Source organism: Ovis aries, chromosome 19 (genome assembly GCF_016772045.2).
Source record: "Ovis aries strain OAR_USU_Benz2616 breed Rambouillet chromosome 19, ARS-UI_Ramb_v3.0, whole genome shotgun sequence".
NCBI classification, from domain to species: Eukaryota; Metazoa; Chordata; class Mammalia; order Artiodactyla; family Bovidae; genus Ovis; species Ovis aries.
Genome location: NC_056072.1, coordinates 7,811,624 through 7,831,526, shown reverse-complemented (window position 1 = coordinate 7,831,526; position 19,903 = coordinate 7,811,624). Strand labels below are relative to the sequence as shown.

Genomic DNA, 19,903 nt, shown 5'->3' with positions numbered 1-19,903 from the left:
ACTGGACTTAACCAGAAAACACTGGTATTCAGAGATCTCTCCTCCTAGTGAGGAAACCCCTTCTGCCGGGAGAGTGTTATTCTTCCCAGTTAAAGAGATCCCGGACGAGCCCCCAAATGTTATGCCCAGAGTCCGAGTCCCCAAAACTGAGAGAATAAGATGTCCACAGCAATGCAAAAGCATAAAGGGGTTTATTGCTAGCTCAAGTTAGGGCCCAGGTCTCATCCAGCACAGTGGAATCCGACAAGAGCCCCGAGCTCTGAATCACATCTACTTTTATACAGATGGTTCTTTGTTCCTGTAACAGCATAGCTGATTGGTTAAACCGTACGCTTGCGCGGGACTTTTAACCTCGCATCCCTATCCGGATTGGCTCAGGTCTGGCGCGGGCGGGGGACTATGGGGATTTTTTCTGATTGGTCGAGCTACACTGCCTGCGGGAGTTCCCAGTGCCTCAGCTTTCCTAGAGACTAAACCTCAGGCCTAGCCTGCCCCTTAGAGCCTGTCCTGGCTTCAGTTTGGTCCTAACAGAAAGCACCTCTTCATGCTCACTGGGATGGCTGGTGAAGATATGGAGAAATTGAAACATCACATACTGCTCATGGAATGTAAGCAGAGCCACCCTGGGAACAGCTTGACAGTTTCTCAAAAAGTGAAACAGAGAGTTCCACTCCCAGCTGTTTACCCAAGACATATGAAACATATGTTCTCATTAAAATATATACATGAATAAATGTTCAAGCAACATTATTCATAATAGCCGTAAAGTGGAAACAACTCAAATGTTCATCAGCTGGTAGCTGGTTAAGCAGATACGTACATACAATGAGACGGAATATCACTTAGCCATAAAAAGGATCATACTACATAAAAATGGAGTACTAGTGCATCCTCTAAGATGATGAAACTTGAAAGCATTATCAAGTTAGGTACACACTGGCACATATTTATGATTCCGTTTGCACGAAATGCCTAGAATAGGTGAATCCACAGAAACATAAGTTAGTTGTTGCGAAGTGATGGGAGTTGGGAAAAATAGAGGGTGACATCAGTGGGTGTAAGATTTCTTTTTAAAGTGATGAAGGTGTTCTGGAATTGTATATTTATGAGGGTTGTGCAGGCTTGTGAATATATTAAAAGCACTGAATTGTGTACTATGAAAGTGAATTTTATGGTACATGAATTATACATTAATTTTTTAAGTGGGGAAAAATGGGAAACAATAAAATTTACTCATTGTGAGTCTTAACAATAAAAACATTTAACAGCTTTTATTTTTTAGTATTAGGAAAAAAATACTGAATTTGAAATGTTTTAATGTGAATTTGAAAGCCATTTGCTGCAATGTTTTTTTCATAAGAAAGTCGTAACAGTGCCATGAGATTCCTTAATTTGTTCCTTTGGTTCCTTAAGGTTTGAAGAGCATGTTTGCTTTCTTACAGAAGGGAAAGGTGCCCTCTGTCCTCTTTTTTTCCTGACCCAGGCTCACACTCGGGGACAATGAGATACTTGCCTGTGGCTCTTTCCAGGGCTTAGAGAATAGATTTTCTCATTCTTTCTATTTCTGTGTCTTTTGCTCTTTTCCTTTCTGTCTTCCTTCCTTCCCTCCCTCCTTTCCTCTCTTCTTCCTTCCTAGATGCCCTCCTCCCCTCTTTCTGACCTTTCTTATACAGATGTGACTTGTGTTTTGTTTTCTTCACTTTGATTCTGTTGATAATGGCTGAACATTTATGGATCCAGAGATAATATGCTTCTGTACTGAAACAGTCTCTCAGTCTATCAGTAGGTTGCTAAAGGATGAGCAGCTAAAAGCTTGTTGAGTTTTATGCATTTTGAGTTTGACGTTGCGGAGACATCAACCTGGAATTGTTATGGAGGCACAGTGGTATATGAGAGAGAATGACATACAATGGCAGAAAACTCAGGAGAGATCTGCACTTGAGATTAGGTTCAGAAATGATTGGAGATTGTTCTTATTGTACTCTTTCAATATTAAACTCAATATATTACTTAAAGCAGTTGCCACTGGGCTTTTCCACCACTAAAGTACTGAATCCTTTAACAGTGGGATATGATGAGTGTTTTGAGGTTTACCCTTTAAAACTTTATCCTGAGAAGTTTGATAGAATGGGAGACAGGAATTTCTGTGAAGGAAACCTTGATATATCTATGCCAAATTTATGAATGTCTGTTCCCAGTGGCTAGGTTTGTGAGATTGCCTAAATGAAAAGGAAAGTAAATCATTTCAGTGGTATCATGTGACAGAAGTCAGGCTTCTTTGATTGAGGAAGAGGTTGGAAGGAGAATCTGCATAAATTATTCCTATGCTTAATGGTTGAGAAGAGATGAAAAAACATTGTAGCAATTATCCATAGTTAATGAACTTTTTGTTTTTTCAAAATTAAGGGAGTTACATATGTTTGTATACTAAGTTGGTAGGATCAGTAGAGAAGAAAAAGTTAAAATGCAAGAATGAGAGGAAATCACTTATGGCCAGAATTCTTATGAAAGGCATAAGGAATAGGATGTATAGCACTAGGGAGTTAGCCTTGGGTGTTGAAAGGTCATCAGCGTCACTGAGGTAGGGGGAAGAAAAGGAAGAAGCAGGTAGTTCACACGTCTTTGGGGCAGCTGGGCGTTGAGAACCACGTCATCAGGAGTTTGTTGCGTCTGTGTTTTCACGTTTGAGGAAATAGAGTCAGGACACTGCTAATAAAAAGCAGGATGTCTGAGAGGCGACTGGAAGTGTGCTACAGCTTGTTGAGGGGTCACAAGAGGTGGGGTGCTCTTCTGGCCTTCCTGCAGCCTCCCACGCAGTTAAGAGACTTGCTGGAAGAACTCACACGACTTGGCTGTACTCATGGCTGAGGCTTATTAGAGCAAAAGGACACACAGCAGGATCAGCAAGGGAAAACAACCCATTGGATGTTCTGGAGGCGTCGAGGCACAGGCTTTCAGTTATCCCTCCCAGAGGCAAAATGATGGGCTGTATGAAACATGCTCCTTCCTCCGGCAGTGACTGTAGCACATTTGCGTGATGTTTCTGCCCAGAGAGACTCACTTAAGACTCAGCCCAGGGTGAGGGTAAAGTGGGGGTGGTTAGGTAGGCACTGCCATATACCCAGCCACAATTACCAACATCTATTCTCCCAAAGAGAGAGCAGGTATTCCTCATAAATCACATTATCTGCAAAAACAGTTCAGGCAAGTTCCTTTAACGGGAGTTGGATACCTTGTCCCCAACACTGAAACAGTCAGGATCCAGAACTAACTTACCAGTGACCAGCTAAGGGCCAGCCCTGTAATTAGGCTCTTCTTAAGAGTATCAGGCCTGGTATGTTAATAATTTTCTGCACAGTCACTCAAGGCCAAGCCTGATGATTACCCTAGTTTCTAGCAGTGCCTTTATGCATGACTTTGTGGTTTAATAATTGTCTCCGTTGGGGCACCTCAGTGTAGCGTGGTAGAAAATTAGAGTCCTTTGATTTGTCCATGCTTCAGGGCTTACAGGACCGAAAGAACTAGGAAAGGATGGGGTGAGGAAGCAGCAAGGCAGTAGAGGGAAGATAATGATGAAAGAGCTAAATTTAGAGTGGAATTTGGGGGTGTGCTCTAGCCTATAGAGGAAGAAAGCAAGCAAGGCGAAGTGACTCAGATTATGAGAAGCTCAGCAGACCCAAGCAGGAGGTTTGTCTGATGGTGGAGGCGCCCAAGGTTGGAACATGGGCTTCTCTAACTTCTCTAGGCAAATAAAACTTAGACTTATTATCAATTCAGTTCTTTTTTTTTTTTTCTGGTATCTTTGTCTCACAAAGGAAATTCATCTTATTTAATCTGGTATGTTTTAATTGAAAAAAAAGCTTCATATTTGTGCTATGAATTCTGTCTTCTTAAAAATAATGTTTTCCAGGGGTTATAAAATCTTTTTCTAATATACCAAGTTTTCCTCTGTTCTTTGCTTGCTCTTTCATCATAGAGGATACTTCTGACAAGATGGATGGTAAGAACTTCCTTTTCTAATTCTACTAAAAAATTTTATGGTTCTTGGATTCTGTGTAATATCTTTGTTCTCTTAATTTCTGAAAATAGACTGCTTATTTAGCAGCAGTCTTAATGTGAAAATGGCTCCATAATTCTCTGATTGAATTTGGGGCTAGACATATCCATTTTGGGTTTCTCAGTTTATTCAAATACTAGATTACTGTTTGTTTAAGTTCAATCAATTTTCTTAACTTTTTTCAACCTGAGCCCTTAGAATATTCTCGATTTCTCAAGTCTTTCTCAGCAATACCAGATTCAAGAAAAAGGAACCTCATAAGTCACATAATTCGGTTCTTTAGTTTACTAACTCTGCTATAGAGAGAGACAGATGACATATTTTACGGATTCATGTGTCCCCTCTGGTGGCTCAGTGGTAAAGAATCTGTTGCCAGTGCAGGAGACACGTGAGATTCAGGTTCGATCCTTGAGTCAGGAAGATCCACTGGAGAAGGAAGTGACAACCCGTTCCAGTATTCTTGCCTGGGAAATTCCCTGGGTCAGAAAAAAGTCAGATACAACTTAGTGATTACACAACAATAACAGTGGTCGTTTATGAAAATGAAATGCTAGGTACAGATGCTGTCTTTTTAAGAGTGTGTTTCAGATGAACATTTTATCAAAATTGATCTTATTTTGAGCTGTACCTTTTAAATTTCATTATTTAGTTTATCTTTAGTTGCTTGATCCAGTGTGATAATTTTTATCTGTATGATATTTTTGTCTAGTACTAGACTCTATTATCCATACTTTTCCTTCACGTCATCAGATACTACCAGTGTTATCTAGGAACTTGAGCTTTTTTGTAAGAACTTGTAAGAAGATCATGAATCTGTAAGTCACAGTGTGAGATCTAGGAAAAATGGAAAACTGTGTTTTTCTAATTATTACATAAACTCTGAAACTGGTTTATCTTCCACTCTGATGATTTATTTCATCTTGGCTTGGGTACATGAGTGTTATTTATAATTGGTCTCTGTGTATCTCTTTATGTTTAATGTATTTCATAAATTTAAGGAATTATTAAATGAATGAAAACCCACCATGAGATAGTTTTATATTTCAGTGTGGTATCACTTCTGTCACTGAGAGTCTGGATCCTTAAAAAAACAAATTACTCTGACTTTCCAGATCAAAATTTTTCTTGTTTGGGTCAGAAACATCAGCCTATTTGAGAAATCACCTGTGTTATATAATGTGATACTCTAATTGGTGTTTAGTCCTGTGTTTTTTTTAATCTATATACACCCAGAGAGAGAAATACCTGCTATTGCTCTATAATAGTAATGAGTTCTGATATTCATCCTTGATTTTTTTTTTGACCATGCTGTGCAACTGGTGGCATCTCAGTTCCCCAACCAGGGATTGAACCCCAGACCTTAGCAGTAAAAATGTGGAGTCCTAACCAGCGGACTGCCAGGAAATTCTCTTTACTTGATAATTTTTTTTGCTAGCTTTTACAACATCTTCAGTTCAGTTCAGTCACTCAGTTGTGTCTGACTCTTTGCGACCCCATGAATCGGAATACAAAAAAGCTTGAATAAATAGCTGATAGATTCATAGGTGACGCTTTGATGAAAACAACACGGCCTGGGTCCTGGCTGTGATCCCATGTTCGTCAGTTAGTTTTCTAGTTCTTTCTTGGGCTCCCTTTTGAAAATACTCAGAAAGTATTCTTACATCAGAAAGATATATTAAAACATTTGTTTCGACGGGAGCAGTGACAGTTGTATCATTCTTGAGCAATTTTTTTGTTACCTTTCTTCATTTAAAATTTTCAATATGATATACAGTAGACAAACTGGTTCATTTAAGAATTTTGCTATTTTCAGTTGTCTAGTTTTAACTGTTTTGTGCTGTGAGTCTTTAGGTTACCTCAAATTTTGTTTTATCTCAAAACCTTTTAAAAGCTAATTTAAGGCTATCAAACTAGAAGATATTTTTTTCTTTTGCCCTTTTGTTTTCATCTTGGGTGGGAGGCACAAGGAAAGTCTTAATATCAACGTTGGCAGACTTTGTTGAAACGTTATTGTTTTATTTCTCTTATTTAGGAACAGCATCTGAAGATGGTAAGAATTAAACATTTTGTTAGTAACACAAATAGCTCTACATTAATATTTTCATTAGTAGGAATTAAATATTAAAAACTAAAATAGGCTACTTTCTTTGCAGATCTATAATTTGCCAGCTGTGCTAGCTTCTACATTTTGTGTTTGGTTGTGTTATTCATGTAAATTTTTTTTTTTTAATCCTTCATCCTGGAGTTTTGCTGTGTATCTTGGATTATCTCATGCTGGAAAAAACATAATTGCTTCATGTTTAATAATACCTAGTATAAAGTTACATAGTTTCATTTTTTTCTGTAGTGACATTAATGCCTTTCGTATGTGTTTTTGTTTTTTAATTTTTGCCAGTTCATTTATACTTTGTGAGTGCACGCACTGTTGCTTTATCATTGGAGTTTAAATATCATCCCACTTAAATGCATTTATTTTGTCAGCTTTTAAATGTATCTTTGATTTTGAATCAGTGCCTGGGGAATTGCATATGGTTTGAAATTGGAAGTACAAAAACCTTGCTAGATACAATACTTTATTTTGCTGAACCAATTTACCTTTTTAAAAATATTTCTTACTTTTCAATTTGGAGAAAGGAAAAACTTCAGTGTTTTTATTTCTCCTACTTAAAGGCTATCTTATTAATTAAGCCTCTGATATGAACCACAATTTTTTCCCACATTTTACGAGTGGCATCTTCTTGTAATACAACCAAGTAGATTTGACATTTTGATGGTCTCATGTTTACTCTGACATATTTGAAAAATTTTCATATTTTAAGTTTTAGAATACTTTATAAAAATGGTTTCTGGCACTGTGTCACTATAATTTAGATGGTAATATCAGAATAATTTATCCTAACTTCTTTATTATAATGGATAAATTTTGCATTTCAAAAATAATAATTTTCTTTCTATTTTACTTCTTAGTCAGGAGAACATCATGTCCTATTCTAAGCAGACTCTGTAAAAGGGTGAAAGTCCTGAATCATGAGCTTTTGGGGGCCTTGAAGAAGTTGCTAGAATGAGAGGATCTACCACGTGTACTTCTCATTTTGCTTCATTTTATTCCTTGTTCTTAGTTATTCTCTCTCTTCCCTCACTCATTTCATAATTTTGAAATTTTCCTTACCTTTAGATATGTTTTCTTAATTAATATTGCGGTATCAAGCTAGATCATAGATCGTGATTGCCCTCCAAGTTGTGCCTTTTAAGTGAAAAGGATTCTGAGCTCTTCTCCATGATCATGTTGGTATGGGTTCCAGTGTGATAGTGATTGAGGCTGTTGCTCGAGAACACCAAAGTACCTACTAGTAATATATTTTTGTTTTTTTCTAATGACAGTTTACTTAAGCACTTTGATAAGTAAGCATTCTCTCCTTTGGTTCAAGAGCTCTAGAAACATTTTTGCACCTTCGTTTCATGGAGGGGGATGAAACAGTAATAGAGAAGGAAGGAATACTGATTGGAGGCAGAGAAGGAAATGTGTAGAGAAAAGTGCCGACTCCTCTGTGATTGGTGTTTCCTCAAATAACTTTATAAATGGAGTCATTTTGGAAAGAAAGAGATGTAGCTATCTTCCACTGTCCATGCATATCTGTAGTACTCCGATGTTTAGCACAGCATATAAAAAGATATTTTAGCTAGTATTGTATCTTCTGCCAATCCCTTCGGAAGTACGTTTTCAGTCCAAAAGACCGGGCTGTTGTTTCTAAGCTTAAGCTTGTATTTTAAACTACAGGCTGAATTTGAGAATAAATTAAATTTCATAGAAACTGAATAAATGTATGCCTGTGGTAATTATCTTAAGTATAACTCTACTGGACTAATAATATCAAACTGAGAATGGAGATCTTTTAGCTTGACTTTGCTCTTACCCTTAAAGGAAAGTTAGTTTATGGTGCAACACATAAAAAACAGTATATATTTTTAAAATTTCAAGGGAAAATGCTAATCTTCAGAGTGAAGTTTACAGTGTTACAGAATTTAACGATACTTGAGAAGCACACCCAATTAGAAAATTACAGTGAGATTTTTTTCCCCCTCATTACTAAATATTATAGAAAAATGTCTGTAATTATATAAATCATTTTATTCTTTAGGCCGGGTGAGAGCAAAGCTTTCAGCACCACTTGCTAGTATGGGAAATGCCAAGACAGATTCCAGAGGAAGAAGTCGAACAAAGATGGTGTCTCAGTCACAGCGTATGTATTACCTATTAGTTCTCTTGTGTTTCTACTATGTTAGGATAAGCGTGTTCTTTGTATGTTACTGTATTAGGAGATTGACCAGTGGAAAAAGACAAAACTAATTCCCAAAAAGACAAGCCACATACTGAGTTCTTGTTCTGTACTTTAGGTTCATCATCACCTGACAAAAATGAAGGTATTTTTTTTTCAATGTTTCGGGTCAGTTGTTGTGCATGTTTTCGAACTTTTGGAGTGGGTGTTGTCTTGTCCTTGGTGTGTTACTAGGGCTGCATCACTGATACCTGCCACTTAGAAAGAGAAACTTCATCTGTTATACAGACTTTTGCATGGAGATAACACAAATCTTTTAGCATTAAGGTTTTCACAGTCTACTCAGAAACTGTAAATGTGGAAAATTGTGCTTTTTAGGGGCAAAATAATTGCTGTATATTAGCATCAAATCTGGTTGCATCTAGCTAATTATTCAAGGACAGATATGTAGTATCTTTGTACTTTCCCTAAAATCCATTAGAATACAGTCAGCATTTTTGGCAGGTATATACTGATTTATAAAGAGGAAACAAATTGAAATGACCAGTTTTGTTAATATTCCTTGTTAAATTTAAGATTTATATTTTTGCAATTTCATTGGAAGCTGAGTTTCTCATAAGCGCAATTATTAAAAAGCACAATTTTGAATTCTAGGTAAAATGAATGATCCATTCCTCTATGTTCCAGAATAGTAATATATTCACTTATGGCATAATTAATTTAAAAGAGATCTCTTTCCTTCTTTATCAAGAAATTTTCCTTAGTACATACCTCTTAGAACAGGGATTTTTTTCTAGGGAGGTAATTCTGGGGTTCTTCTTTATATCATTACTTGGTCATTTTGGAAAGAAAGAAATGTAGCTATCTTCTACTGTTCTTTAGATAATATTTCAAGATATAGATGCCCAGTTCGTCTGTTTTTTAGCTTGATTCTTGAATCTTAGAATTAGGGAAAGGAGCTGGGCTTAGAGGGTGCCAGAGGATGATTAGACAAGTCCAGCCTAGCAGATTCTCCTCTTTCCAAAGTAAAAAAATCCAGGCAGGGTAAAGATTGGATCACTCAACAAGAGTCCTAAAAAAAAGCAGAAATGCTCCAGTAAAATTGGTCTGCAAATTGAGGATTATTTACAAATAGGAAAAATAGAGTAATTGTTTAAAGTAACTTAATCTTTAGCAGTACAACACAGAAGTTTAGAGCCTTGCTATTCCAAATATGATGCCCAAACCAGCATCAGCATCACCTGGGAAACGCACACCTGAGAAATTCACCACAGGTGTACTGAATTCAGTCTTTAACAAGGTCATTAAGTGACTTCTGTTACAGTCAGGTCTGAGAACTATAGATGTAGATCATGGTATCTGGAGCCGTACTTCCCAGAGTTGATCATGGCTATTCCAGGTTATTCAAAGTTGTTACATTTCTGTGTACTTCGAATATAACCAGTAAAATGAATAGGATAATCTTACAGGATTGTTGTGAGGGTGAAATTAGTGTATTTGCCTGAGCACAAAGTACATGCTCTATATTTTAGCTGATAAAAGTGATCTCTTTGTTTTTCTTAATGTAATGTCAACTGAATTTTATACTCCTGTTGTGCACTTTTCTATACCTTGTTAGTCTTACGGCCTTCAGGAAGCAAAAATAATGGTGAAGGAAATTTAAAGCATAAGGAAAAGTAAAGATAGCAACCCGAGACTGTATCTAGTATCTTAAGGATAAAACTCAGTTTCATGTGAGATATTTTACAGAGTTTTCTTCTAAAGTAACACTAAGACTGAACTCATGGCAGAGATTCAAAGTGCTTTGTGTACAGTTTTTTAATATATTCCTTAAGGACCTCCATTTTAAGTGTATTATATCGAGAATCATATCGAGAATATACAATAATTTTTTTTATATTTGGTTTTTGACACTGAAACCCTATGCACAGTACTTCAAATCCTCTCCTAGAGTGTGAGAACATAATAATAGGCTTTTAGACCCAGTAAGATTTTAAGATCAGATAACTTTCCCACAGTTAAATCATACTGGTGAGGTTTTTATTTGCTTGCTTATATATTTATTTGAATGACTGTTTGTTTCCTTTCAAATTCTTTTGAAGAAAGATAATGCAGATTTATATAGTTTGATGCAAGTCTCTTGACACACATTTACACAGAAATATTACTGTGTTGTGAAGTAATTCACTAGGGTTTGCATGGTCTTTCCATATTTTATATCACCATTTAGGGAAAAAAAAAATCTTGAGTCAAAGCAGGTATGTTCTAATGGCTAACCAAAAATAAATTGAAACCAGACCCAATGGAGAGACTTCCAGACTTAATTATTTACTTGAAGATTGTGTCTTTTCTTGTCGGTAGTGACTGATTATGTACAAATGATTGTACAGCCTGTGAGAAATTTTGTCTCTCCACCCACCCTGCTACTGTTCAGTTTTTTTCCCTCAGTGTCTTAAGAAAGATAAAATCTGTAGCTTTTTCATGTAATTTTTCTTCAGCTAGAAGATGCTGTAATTCTTCCTCACCTGTAGTTTTTAAATGTTTAAATAATAAAAGTTTAAACATTTAATTATTTAGATTATAGCCTATCAGAAGAAAAGCTGAAAAATCTGCACTTTACACCTTCATTTCATCTGCTTTGTCCATTGGTGTCTGATCTCAGTTACCAGCTGTGAAAACTACTCAGTGTTCTGCTTTTGTTAAAGTTTGCTTTTTTTGCTTTAGGATTTTTAATTTTCAAAACTGACTAAAGCTTTCTTATTTCCATCTGCCATGCATTTTAAATCTGCTCCTTCCCTCTTCATGGATTATAACCCTTACCCTAATTCTGCCTTTACACTTGTTCAGGATCACAATCTGCTAATACCATTGGTGGTAAGAATCTATAGATTTTATTTGTGCATCAGTTGTTGGATCATCTATTTTCATTATCAAGAATGGGTTCTATTCAGCAGAAATTCTTAACATTTAATATTCTATATTTTTGTAGCCATTATTGGGGTAAAATTTCCCAATTTTGATTTTCCCGTGACCTGTCCTTATTTGTTACTAAAACCCTGGTTTTTTAAAAAATTATCCATGTTGAGCCCACAAAGTATAAAAATCCCAAAGCAGGGGAGCTTTAGTAATGCCTTGTACATAGCTCATAAAAAGTACAAAACAGTGATTTGAAAACTTTAGGCAGCACAAGAGAAATTAGTTATCCAATTTCAAATTTTGCAGATTATTTTCTAGGAGCATGATGTTGCTAGGTGCATCATACACTTTTTTTTATCAACTGTGATTTTCCTCAAAGAAATAGTTAACCTTGCTAGTTCTTTTGCTGGGGAAAGAGCCGTGATATTTTCTTCTTCTAAGTATGAATGACTGCAAATGGGTTGTAGGCACTGGATTATCATGCTGTTCATGGCAGGTAGTGGAGAAGAGCACGATAAATTAACACTGCCAGCTGTATTTCCTAGCACAGGGCATGAATGAATTCAAATATATAGAGAGGGAGCTCACATAGTTTTGATAAATTCAGCCAGTCTAGAATAGATGGAGTGGTTACTCTTGCTTCTATACTGCATGTTTCTTCTCTGCTGAATAGATCCACATCTCAAGGAATTCTCCAGTTTCCTATCAACACCTTCACCTCCTAAACTTACATTGGTTTTAACAGAATAACATGTTGTATGTGGTCAGTTCGTTATTTATATTTTTATATTGTCACATTCCCATAAAATATTCCATCAGCTTACCTTGCATTGTGAGTTTGTGGCATGTTGGGTGTTCGGGTGTTTTTGGTGTGTATGTTTAGTTTAGATGCTGCATGGAGAAAATAGGTGCCTTGTGAGTATCCCTAAGGTTATGACTGAAAGAAACCTCATCTAAACATTCTTCTCCTGAAATGTCATGGAACAATTCAAATGAACCATCATTTTAAAGTACACTTGTATAATTTCCCTGCAATAATTTAGAATTCTTTCTATATAAATAATAAACTGTCAATTTCATCATAAACATTGCTTTGTTTTACAGTATTGCTATAAACAGCAGAAGATGAGTTTCATATTGTATTCTGGTAAAGTTTAGGAATTAAGCATGAGTTTAAATTGTATTCAGGAACACCGTGCCAAGAAAACAGTAACAAGGGTCACAGATCAGCAACCTGTGGGTCATATCCAGTCTGCCTCTATTCATGTACAATTTGATCTATACAACATGATAAAAATAAGAAAATGTCAGAGCTTTCATTAAAAAAAAAATCCAAAAATGTGGCCAGTGTTACCTCAATACGGGGCTGGTTTGAACTAAAAAGTCACCACTCCCTCCCTTGAACTCAGCACTCCTTCCGCAGTGATGTTCCCTGCTTCTCCCCATTGACTTTGAGTCTTTAATCTTTGCTCTGTGGAAGTGAGGCATGACTGGGTAAAATGATGCAAGGTGAGCAGTGACTGTGGAGAAGTGCCCAACAAAGAGGAAACTTTGCTTTCATGGAGTTTTATTTAAGTTCAGGTTTAACTTTTATAATGCTACTATCCAGAATCTAGAGTTAAATTATACCTTGGACTTACCTAGTTTATTTTCCTTTTCAATGCAAGCACAAAATGCTCTGATTGACAAGGAGCTTACCCCTTTATAAACTATACAATTCTAGTTTAAACGCATGTTTCTTTTTTTTAAATTCTTGCCCCTTCTCTGAGATTTTGTCCAGTTCCCTCTCTCTACCTGACCACATCTTCTCTCTTCCAAGACTGGAAATTACTAGTTTTGAAAGAATCTATTTTCTTTGATATTTATTTGCCCACAAATCTTTGTTCCACCAAAACATCTACATGCCAGACTTTGGCCACCCAAGACCGTTTTTTTATTTGGAGGCAAATAACAAAACCTGTTTCTTTTTTAGCTGGCCCAACTTTGTAAACATTTAAAATTTAATCTCGGGACTTTCCTGGCTTTCTAATGGTTAAGACTCCACACTTCCGCTGTGGGGGGCACGGGTTTGATCCCTGGTTGGAGAATGAAGATCCTATATGCCACTCATTGTTGCCAAAATAAATAAAAGAACAAATAAATAAAATTTAATCTTGTAAAAATTTTAAAATATATGTAAGTAGCAAGATAGACAACTTTGTTATGCCCATTTCAAGGCATCTCAACAGGCAAACTGTTTTAACAGTTTGAAAGGCAAATTTTCATTATTACATTCTTAAGAAGAATGTTATCAATAATAGAATTATTGTTTCCTTATAAATGTATAGCTTCAATAGATAGCTTTTTAACATATAGTTAAATGAAACCATATTTACATGAAATGTATTGTTAGATAAGTTATTTCTTTGGAAACCTTTTCTACTATTTATGTTCCGAAAATCATAATAGTGTTTTCCTTATTAAACATAACGTCTTATAGTCCCCAAAACTGAAAATATATTTACTTGATTTACCATTCAATCCTAGTATGTGTGTATACATATATATATATGTGTGTGTGTGTATATATATATATATATATAGTATATCTTTTTATTCCAGGTTTTCAGTATATATATCTATTTCCTTGGAACTTAGAACTTGACATTGTATCACAGGTTTCTCAGATGTACTTCTTGAATTTTTATCCTTTCGACAAAGATCTCTTGGAGTTCACAGGCTGACATTTATATGTGTGTTTGGTGTTCAGCTGGCAGCCGGTCTGGGTCTCCAGGAAGAGTTCTGACCACAACAGCCCTCTCCACTGTGAGCTCTGGTGTTCAGAGAGTCCTGGTTAATTCAGCCTCCACACAGAAGAGAAGCAAGATACCCCGAAGCCAGGGCTGTAGCAGAGAGGCCAGTCCATCTCGGCTCTCAGTGGGTAAGATCCTTGTGTCAAACTTGGGACCTCGTGTTTCTTTTGTACTTTAGGCCTTGGTAGCATTGAAGACCTCATTTAGGTACTTCTAAGTTTGAGGAAAACAACTTCAAGGAGAATTGAAATATTATGTTTAAAAATGAAATTAGATATCTTATCTTGGAAATAATACTTCTATTTTAAATCTGTTTTTTTCTTTGCAGCTGTTTAATTTTAGTAAAATACAGTTTGCTCTTCTAATCACATACAGACTAGAAGAGTGTAAGGAAGAATTTTTAATGGTATTCCTGGTAATGCTTCATCAAGAATAATTTCTTCTCATCCTTAGCAGAACTTGTTATTTATTAGCTTTATAAGAAAGAAAAGAATAAAACCAAAATATCAAAAATACAAACCCTTCTCCTGTTTACTCCACTTCTGTGCTGCCGTTGCTTCATACCAGCCCGAAGCAGTCGGATTCCTCGGCCAAGCGTGAGTCAAGGGTGCAGCCGGGAAGCCAGCCGGGAGAGCAGCAGGGATACGAGTCCTGTGCGCTCTTTCCAGCCCCTTGGTGAGTTGTCTCGGCTTCCCTGTTGTATTCGCACCATCTGATAACCTCAAAAGACCCTGGATTTAGCTTTATCAACTGTATCTTTGCCTCTTTTTCTGTCTTTTTTAAGGACAGTCAGAGGGAAGTTACATGTTTGGGAAGTTCCTTTAACATTTACTTGTCTTAAATAAGGAAATTAGACATTAGATAAACAAATTGCCTTCATAGTCAAGTAAATATCATATAGATTTAGATTACATAACATTGAATTCAATATTTTTTCTTAATAAATATCCCTATAAAATTTAAAGATAATATTTAAGTAATTACTCTTAAGTGAAATGTGGACTATTTAGTTTGATAAGAATAGAGATGTTTATGCTTTTCAGCAGAAATATTCACTCTTCACCTTACATATTTAGGATTGCTGGAAAGAAGGCTGTAAAATAACATGAACTACTTATTTAAATGGAAGGGATTAATATTTTTATATATTTTACAGTTTAATAGCATTTCCCATGCATTAGCTTTTATTGTGTCATTGCTGTGCAGCCCATTTGTTCCTTATTATAGAGATTGTACTGTAACCTTGACTGTAATACTCCATTTACCTCAATTATAAAATGTTAGATGATCTTTTAAAACCTTTAGTATTTTAGAGTAATTGAAGAGGCAGAATATTTTTATGTTGAAAATCTTTAGAATTTCTGTGTGGTCCCCAGCATTTTAACTAGTACTTTATTTTTATGCACTTACCTAAAGTCATTTCATGTTTTTTTCTTTTAATTCCATAGAGTATAGGTTATTGTAACACTTCAGAGAGTTGCAGATTTTGTGACATTTAAATAGAACGTGGTTCCACTCGTTAGCTGTTGGAAGTATTACTTCCTTCAGTAGACCTTTTGGTATAGAATTTCTGAGAAATTAAATTTCTTTTGGGCCATTTGGTTCAACTGTATCACTACTGAACTATTCTCTACCGACCCTTTGAGCTAGGAACACAGACAGGGGTATCCTCAACCCATGTTTGTGTTCCAGTTCCAGGTGCCAAAGAGTTTCCTTCTGTACTTTGCCAGAGATAGGTTAAGTTCAGCATGATAATACAGTAGGTTGTAGAGTGTCTGTGTATGTGCAGACACACATACCTGTACATATGTATTGGTTAATCCTCATGCATATCTGTTTAAAAATGAAATAAATCCTATATTTGCGTAACATAAGCACATCACCTTCAGAGTTGAAGTGGGCTTGTGGTCATTTAAGAGTGTCTGTTCTAGGGTCGGATGGTCTGGTTGATATCCCAGCTCTGTAGCTGTTGTGTACCAGGGCTTCCTTATCTGTAAAATGAGGATAATAGCAGCACATAGTTCTTAGCATTAATCTGAAGACACTTTAAAGCAGATTCCACGGAAACGATCCCTCCAAGCAGTACTTGCACACAGTGAGCGTGTGGTTATCAGGATTGTCGTCTCTGCCACCACTGCTCTTCCACTTCTTGCCCCTGAACAGTGCTTGCTCACCTACAGTTAGTGGTGTTATATATTAGTGGCAAGGATCTTCGATTTTTTTTAATGGTATAATACCTTGTATAATGTAGAATTAGTAGAAAGCATGAGATAGCAAGAGGAAACAAAATGTTTCTAGACCATTTAAAAACTGTACAATAGAGATTATAGGACATTTATAACCAACTTCTAATTATAAACATGTTAATACGCCTATTTTTAAAGGGAAAGTGAAAGTGTTAATCACTCAGTTGTGTCCCCTGTGGACTGTAGTCCACCAGGCTCCTCTGTCCGTGTGATTCTTCAGGCAGAAATCCTGGAGTGGGTTGCCATTCCTTCTCCAGGGGATCTCCCCAACCCAAGGATTGATCCCAGGTCTCCCTCATTGCAGGCAGATACTTTACAGGCTGAGCTGGGAGGGAAGATATTCTTAGTCATTAATCTTCTAGATTTATCTCAGTCTCCATTTGGCAATTGAAATCATTTAAATTTTGTTATGAAAGGAGGCAGTTTTCTCAATTGTGATGAAACATCCTATTTGGTTTAGAGGTGGTTAAACCTTTTTATCATACAGTTTTAGAAAAATTAAATTTTATAGCCTTTTGCTTACATATAGATGTTGCATAGCAAAGATAGGGGATTAGCCCTATTTGTTAAACAGGGATAAAAATAGCATTCCCAGAGATCAGGATTTTCTGGTACATTTTGCCTGGATTTTGCTGTCTTCCTTTATTTGGTGAAACCTTCTGTTGCCTCTGACTTGAATATGGCCATTCAACGCATGAATCCCATAGTTTGCCATTTATTCAGTTGTAGCACAAAGCCAGCGTCAGGGCCCTGATACACCAGAAATAAATCAGAGCTAGGCAAAGATGAACTCTGGAACTTGCACTCTTAGTTTCCATCTGTTTCTGGAACTAAGATTGAAAAAAAAGGCTACATTATTACAAGCATATGAGTGTTATCTTCAGCCACAGATAACTGTTGATTTCAAAAGTTTTTTTATATATTAAACCATTTCCATATTGGTTCAACTCTTCCTTATCATTTTATTAATTATTCAGTTGGGTAAAATTAAAACCAGCTATATATTAGTATGTTTTACTAATGAAACCAATCACCTTTCAGGGTCTGATTAAACATTTTATGCAACATTCTGTCTTTAATCCTGTCTTTACATCTTTTTGATCATTTTCTTATTCATTCTGTGACAAAAGAGTAATTCATATAGTAAAAGTACTTCAATTGTTCTAATATATCTGTGGCAGAGTAACTTTTAAAATAAGGGTAATATGTTTCATTAAATAATAAAATTAAATTTTCCTCCCTTATTTGTGTATTTAAGAATAAGACTGACTTTATAACATGATGAAAATAAGGGTTTTAAGATCTAAAATTTTAAAATATACTAAATTTATATTTAGAGAGATGTCATAAATATAGGGAAAAGTCACATATTTCTAGATTTTTTAAATCAAATTAGTAATATTCCCCTTTTGGTGTTCAAATGTGCTTTGATATTTAAATCTACTGAATTCCGAACTTAGGTTGTATACACCATTATAAAAAATGTTTATGCTAATATAAATGAGGTATGTTATCTTTTGAACAATGTGAGGATGGTATGTGTACTGTTCAAGAGCAAAGACCCTGAAAGACTATAATTACTGAGTGTGGCCTTAATCAAATTAATGAACTTTTCTCTGTGCTTTGTCAAATTGAATAGTAACAACTACCTCCCTGAGTTCAGGATTAGAGGAAATAAGATTATTATTGGTTACTATTTACCATAGTGGTTTTTTTTTAAATTACAGTGTTCATTTTTCTGTCTCATGCTTGTACTTTTGACATTTCCTTCCATTTGAATACTTGCTTCTTTGTCTCCTGTGGGCTTACGTCTGTCCCCTTAGCTGTAAGATCTGTCGTGTGTCAAGGATGATACTGCAGCGCTCAGCTGCCCTTGTCTAAGGCACTGTTCTGACCCCTAAGTATTTAGTAGTATAATGCCATTGTTAACTGACTCTCCTTGCCTGACTGTCGTGCTGCCACTATTCCTTGTTTCTGTGGTGATAGATGAGGTTTGTATGGTCCTGTTATTCCAGCCTCCAGACACCATTCCAGATCTACTGGTGCCCTCTACGCCCCCGATGTGTATGGGGTCTCAGGTGAAGGATGAGTACATTTTCACTATCATCTGTGCATTCATCTCAGTTTTTTGTCCTTTTCAGTTCCCATTGAGTAATCATGTTTTAAAATTGATTTGTTTTTATTTAATTTGTTGAAGAATAAGTCATTTGTGTGGGGTTTTTTTTGTTGTTATTAATTTTCCCTCAAGTAACTTTTTTCCTTTCAGCAATCTTACTTGAGCATTTTTCTCCCTGGAGATGGACATTTTTCTTTTGTATAACCTAAGTTATGTCATTTTAAAATAGAATAGAATTGTTTTATGTTCTCTGTTATGTACTTCATCTTTTGTATATATGTTAAAAAAAAAAAAACCAAAATGGTGGATGAAGTGTTTTAATTGTAAATGATAATAAATTATAAAAAGTAGTTGAGAAGAACCCAACTGTGGTTTGTCTGTACATACCTCAGAGTGTCAGGCAATAGTAGGTGCTTGACAAATATCAAATGATATGTCTTTTAGTTATAGAATGAATCAGCCTATCTTGAAGGAGAAGAAAGAATCATTGGAGGAGTTTTTCCTTGTAAATTCTTGGCATGGCTTCATTGAGCTCCCTAATCATTACTGGTTTGAGGATTGATCTTTGTTCCAGGCCACCCTGTGGCTCACCCACATGGATGAAATTTGCCCGACTGATAGAACTGGATTAATTACAGGGCTACCAACTTCCACGCCCTTAGTTGACCAGCCATACTTTCTTCTATCTTCTGGTGATAAATGTATCATAGTGACTATTCCTTAAATTCACTTGCCACACATTGTCTTTGATTTTAATTGCTTTTACCATTTTATTTGACCAAAACCAAATGTACCCAGAGAATACAATATCGCTTTTAAAATGCTTTGCCCCATTGGTTTTTTTTTTTTTTTTCTTTCCCCCTTCTCAAGGATCTCAAACTTTCCAGCCTGCCCATGTTACGTTTATGGCTCTCTCAAAGCTGTTTTCCTTCTTCTGATGAATTAGGTCCGGGGTATGGAATCAGCCAGTCCAGCCGACTGTCGTCCTCCGTCAGCGCCATGCGAGTCCTGAACACAGGTTCCGACGTGGAGGAGGCGGTGGCCGACGCCCTGGTACTCTTGTCTACTTCCTTATCACTGTAGACGTTCCAATGAAGGAAACTGATACATGAGTGAGCCAGTCCACAAGTGTGGGGAAGGAGATGGGAGATTCCCGTGGATCAAATCTAGGAAGACCAAATGTGGCAGCAGAAAAAGCAAAACAGTATAATTTATTGTTGATCTTTATTAATTGGTCAGATTTTTTAAGCCAAGGCCCATGATGGAATGTCAGGAATATAAATACTGATATTGTTAATACAGTGTTTTTATGCACTGTAGTACACTGAGAATAAAGGCAGATAGATGAGTATATAAATATGTACACTGCAAGCATATAATTTCAAAGCTAGTTCAACCTTGGGTATTTAGGGGTTGTTTTAGTTTGGAGTAAAAGTTTGTATAGTCTTTTACTTACTTGTATTTTCTGAGCTGAGAGAAAGTACAATTTCAAAACAAAT

At 36.1% G+C, this 19,903-nt stretch overlaps 1 protein-coding gene across 50 annotated transcripts in view; it reads left to right on the top strand.

Moving 5' to 3' along the window:
* Positions 1-19,903, top strand: part of CLASP2 (cytoplasmic linker associated protein 2) — a 180,004-nt gene that overhangs the window by 109,753 nt on the left and 50,348 nt on the right. For 8 of the 50 annotated variants that reach the window (XM_060402730.1, XM_042235797.2, XM_042235792.2 and 5 more), the window contains 9 exons: positions 3,977-4,000; positions 6,090-6,107; positions 8,197-8,298; positions 8,453-8,479; positions 11,182-11,208; positions 14,000-14,170; positions 14,610-14,717; positions 18,304-18,366; positions 19,351-19,457. In XM_060402730.1, coding sequence (XP_060258713.1) covers positions 3,977-4,000; positions 6,090-6,107; positions 8,197-8,298; positions 8,453-8,479; positions 11,182-11,208; positions 14,000-14,170; positions 14,610-14,717; positions 18,304-18,366; positions 19,351-19,457 — 647 coding nt within the window. The remainder of the gene's footprint in view (positions 1-3,976; positions 4,001-6,089; positions 6,108-8,196; positions 8,299-8,452; positions 8,480-11,181; positions 11,209-13,999; positions 14,171-14,609; positions 14,718-18,303; positions 18,367-19,350; positions 19,458-19,903) is intronic. The other 42 variants (XM_042235804.1, XM_060402736.1, XM_027957958.2 and 39 more) reach the window with 15 other exon arrangements.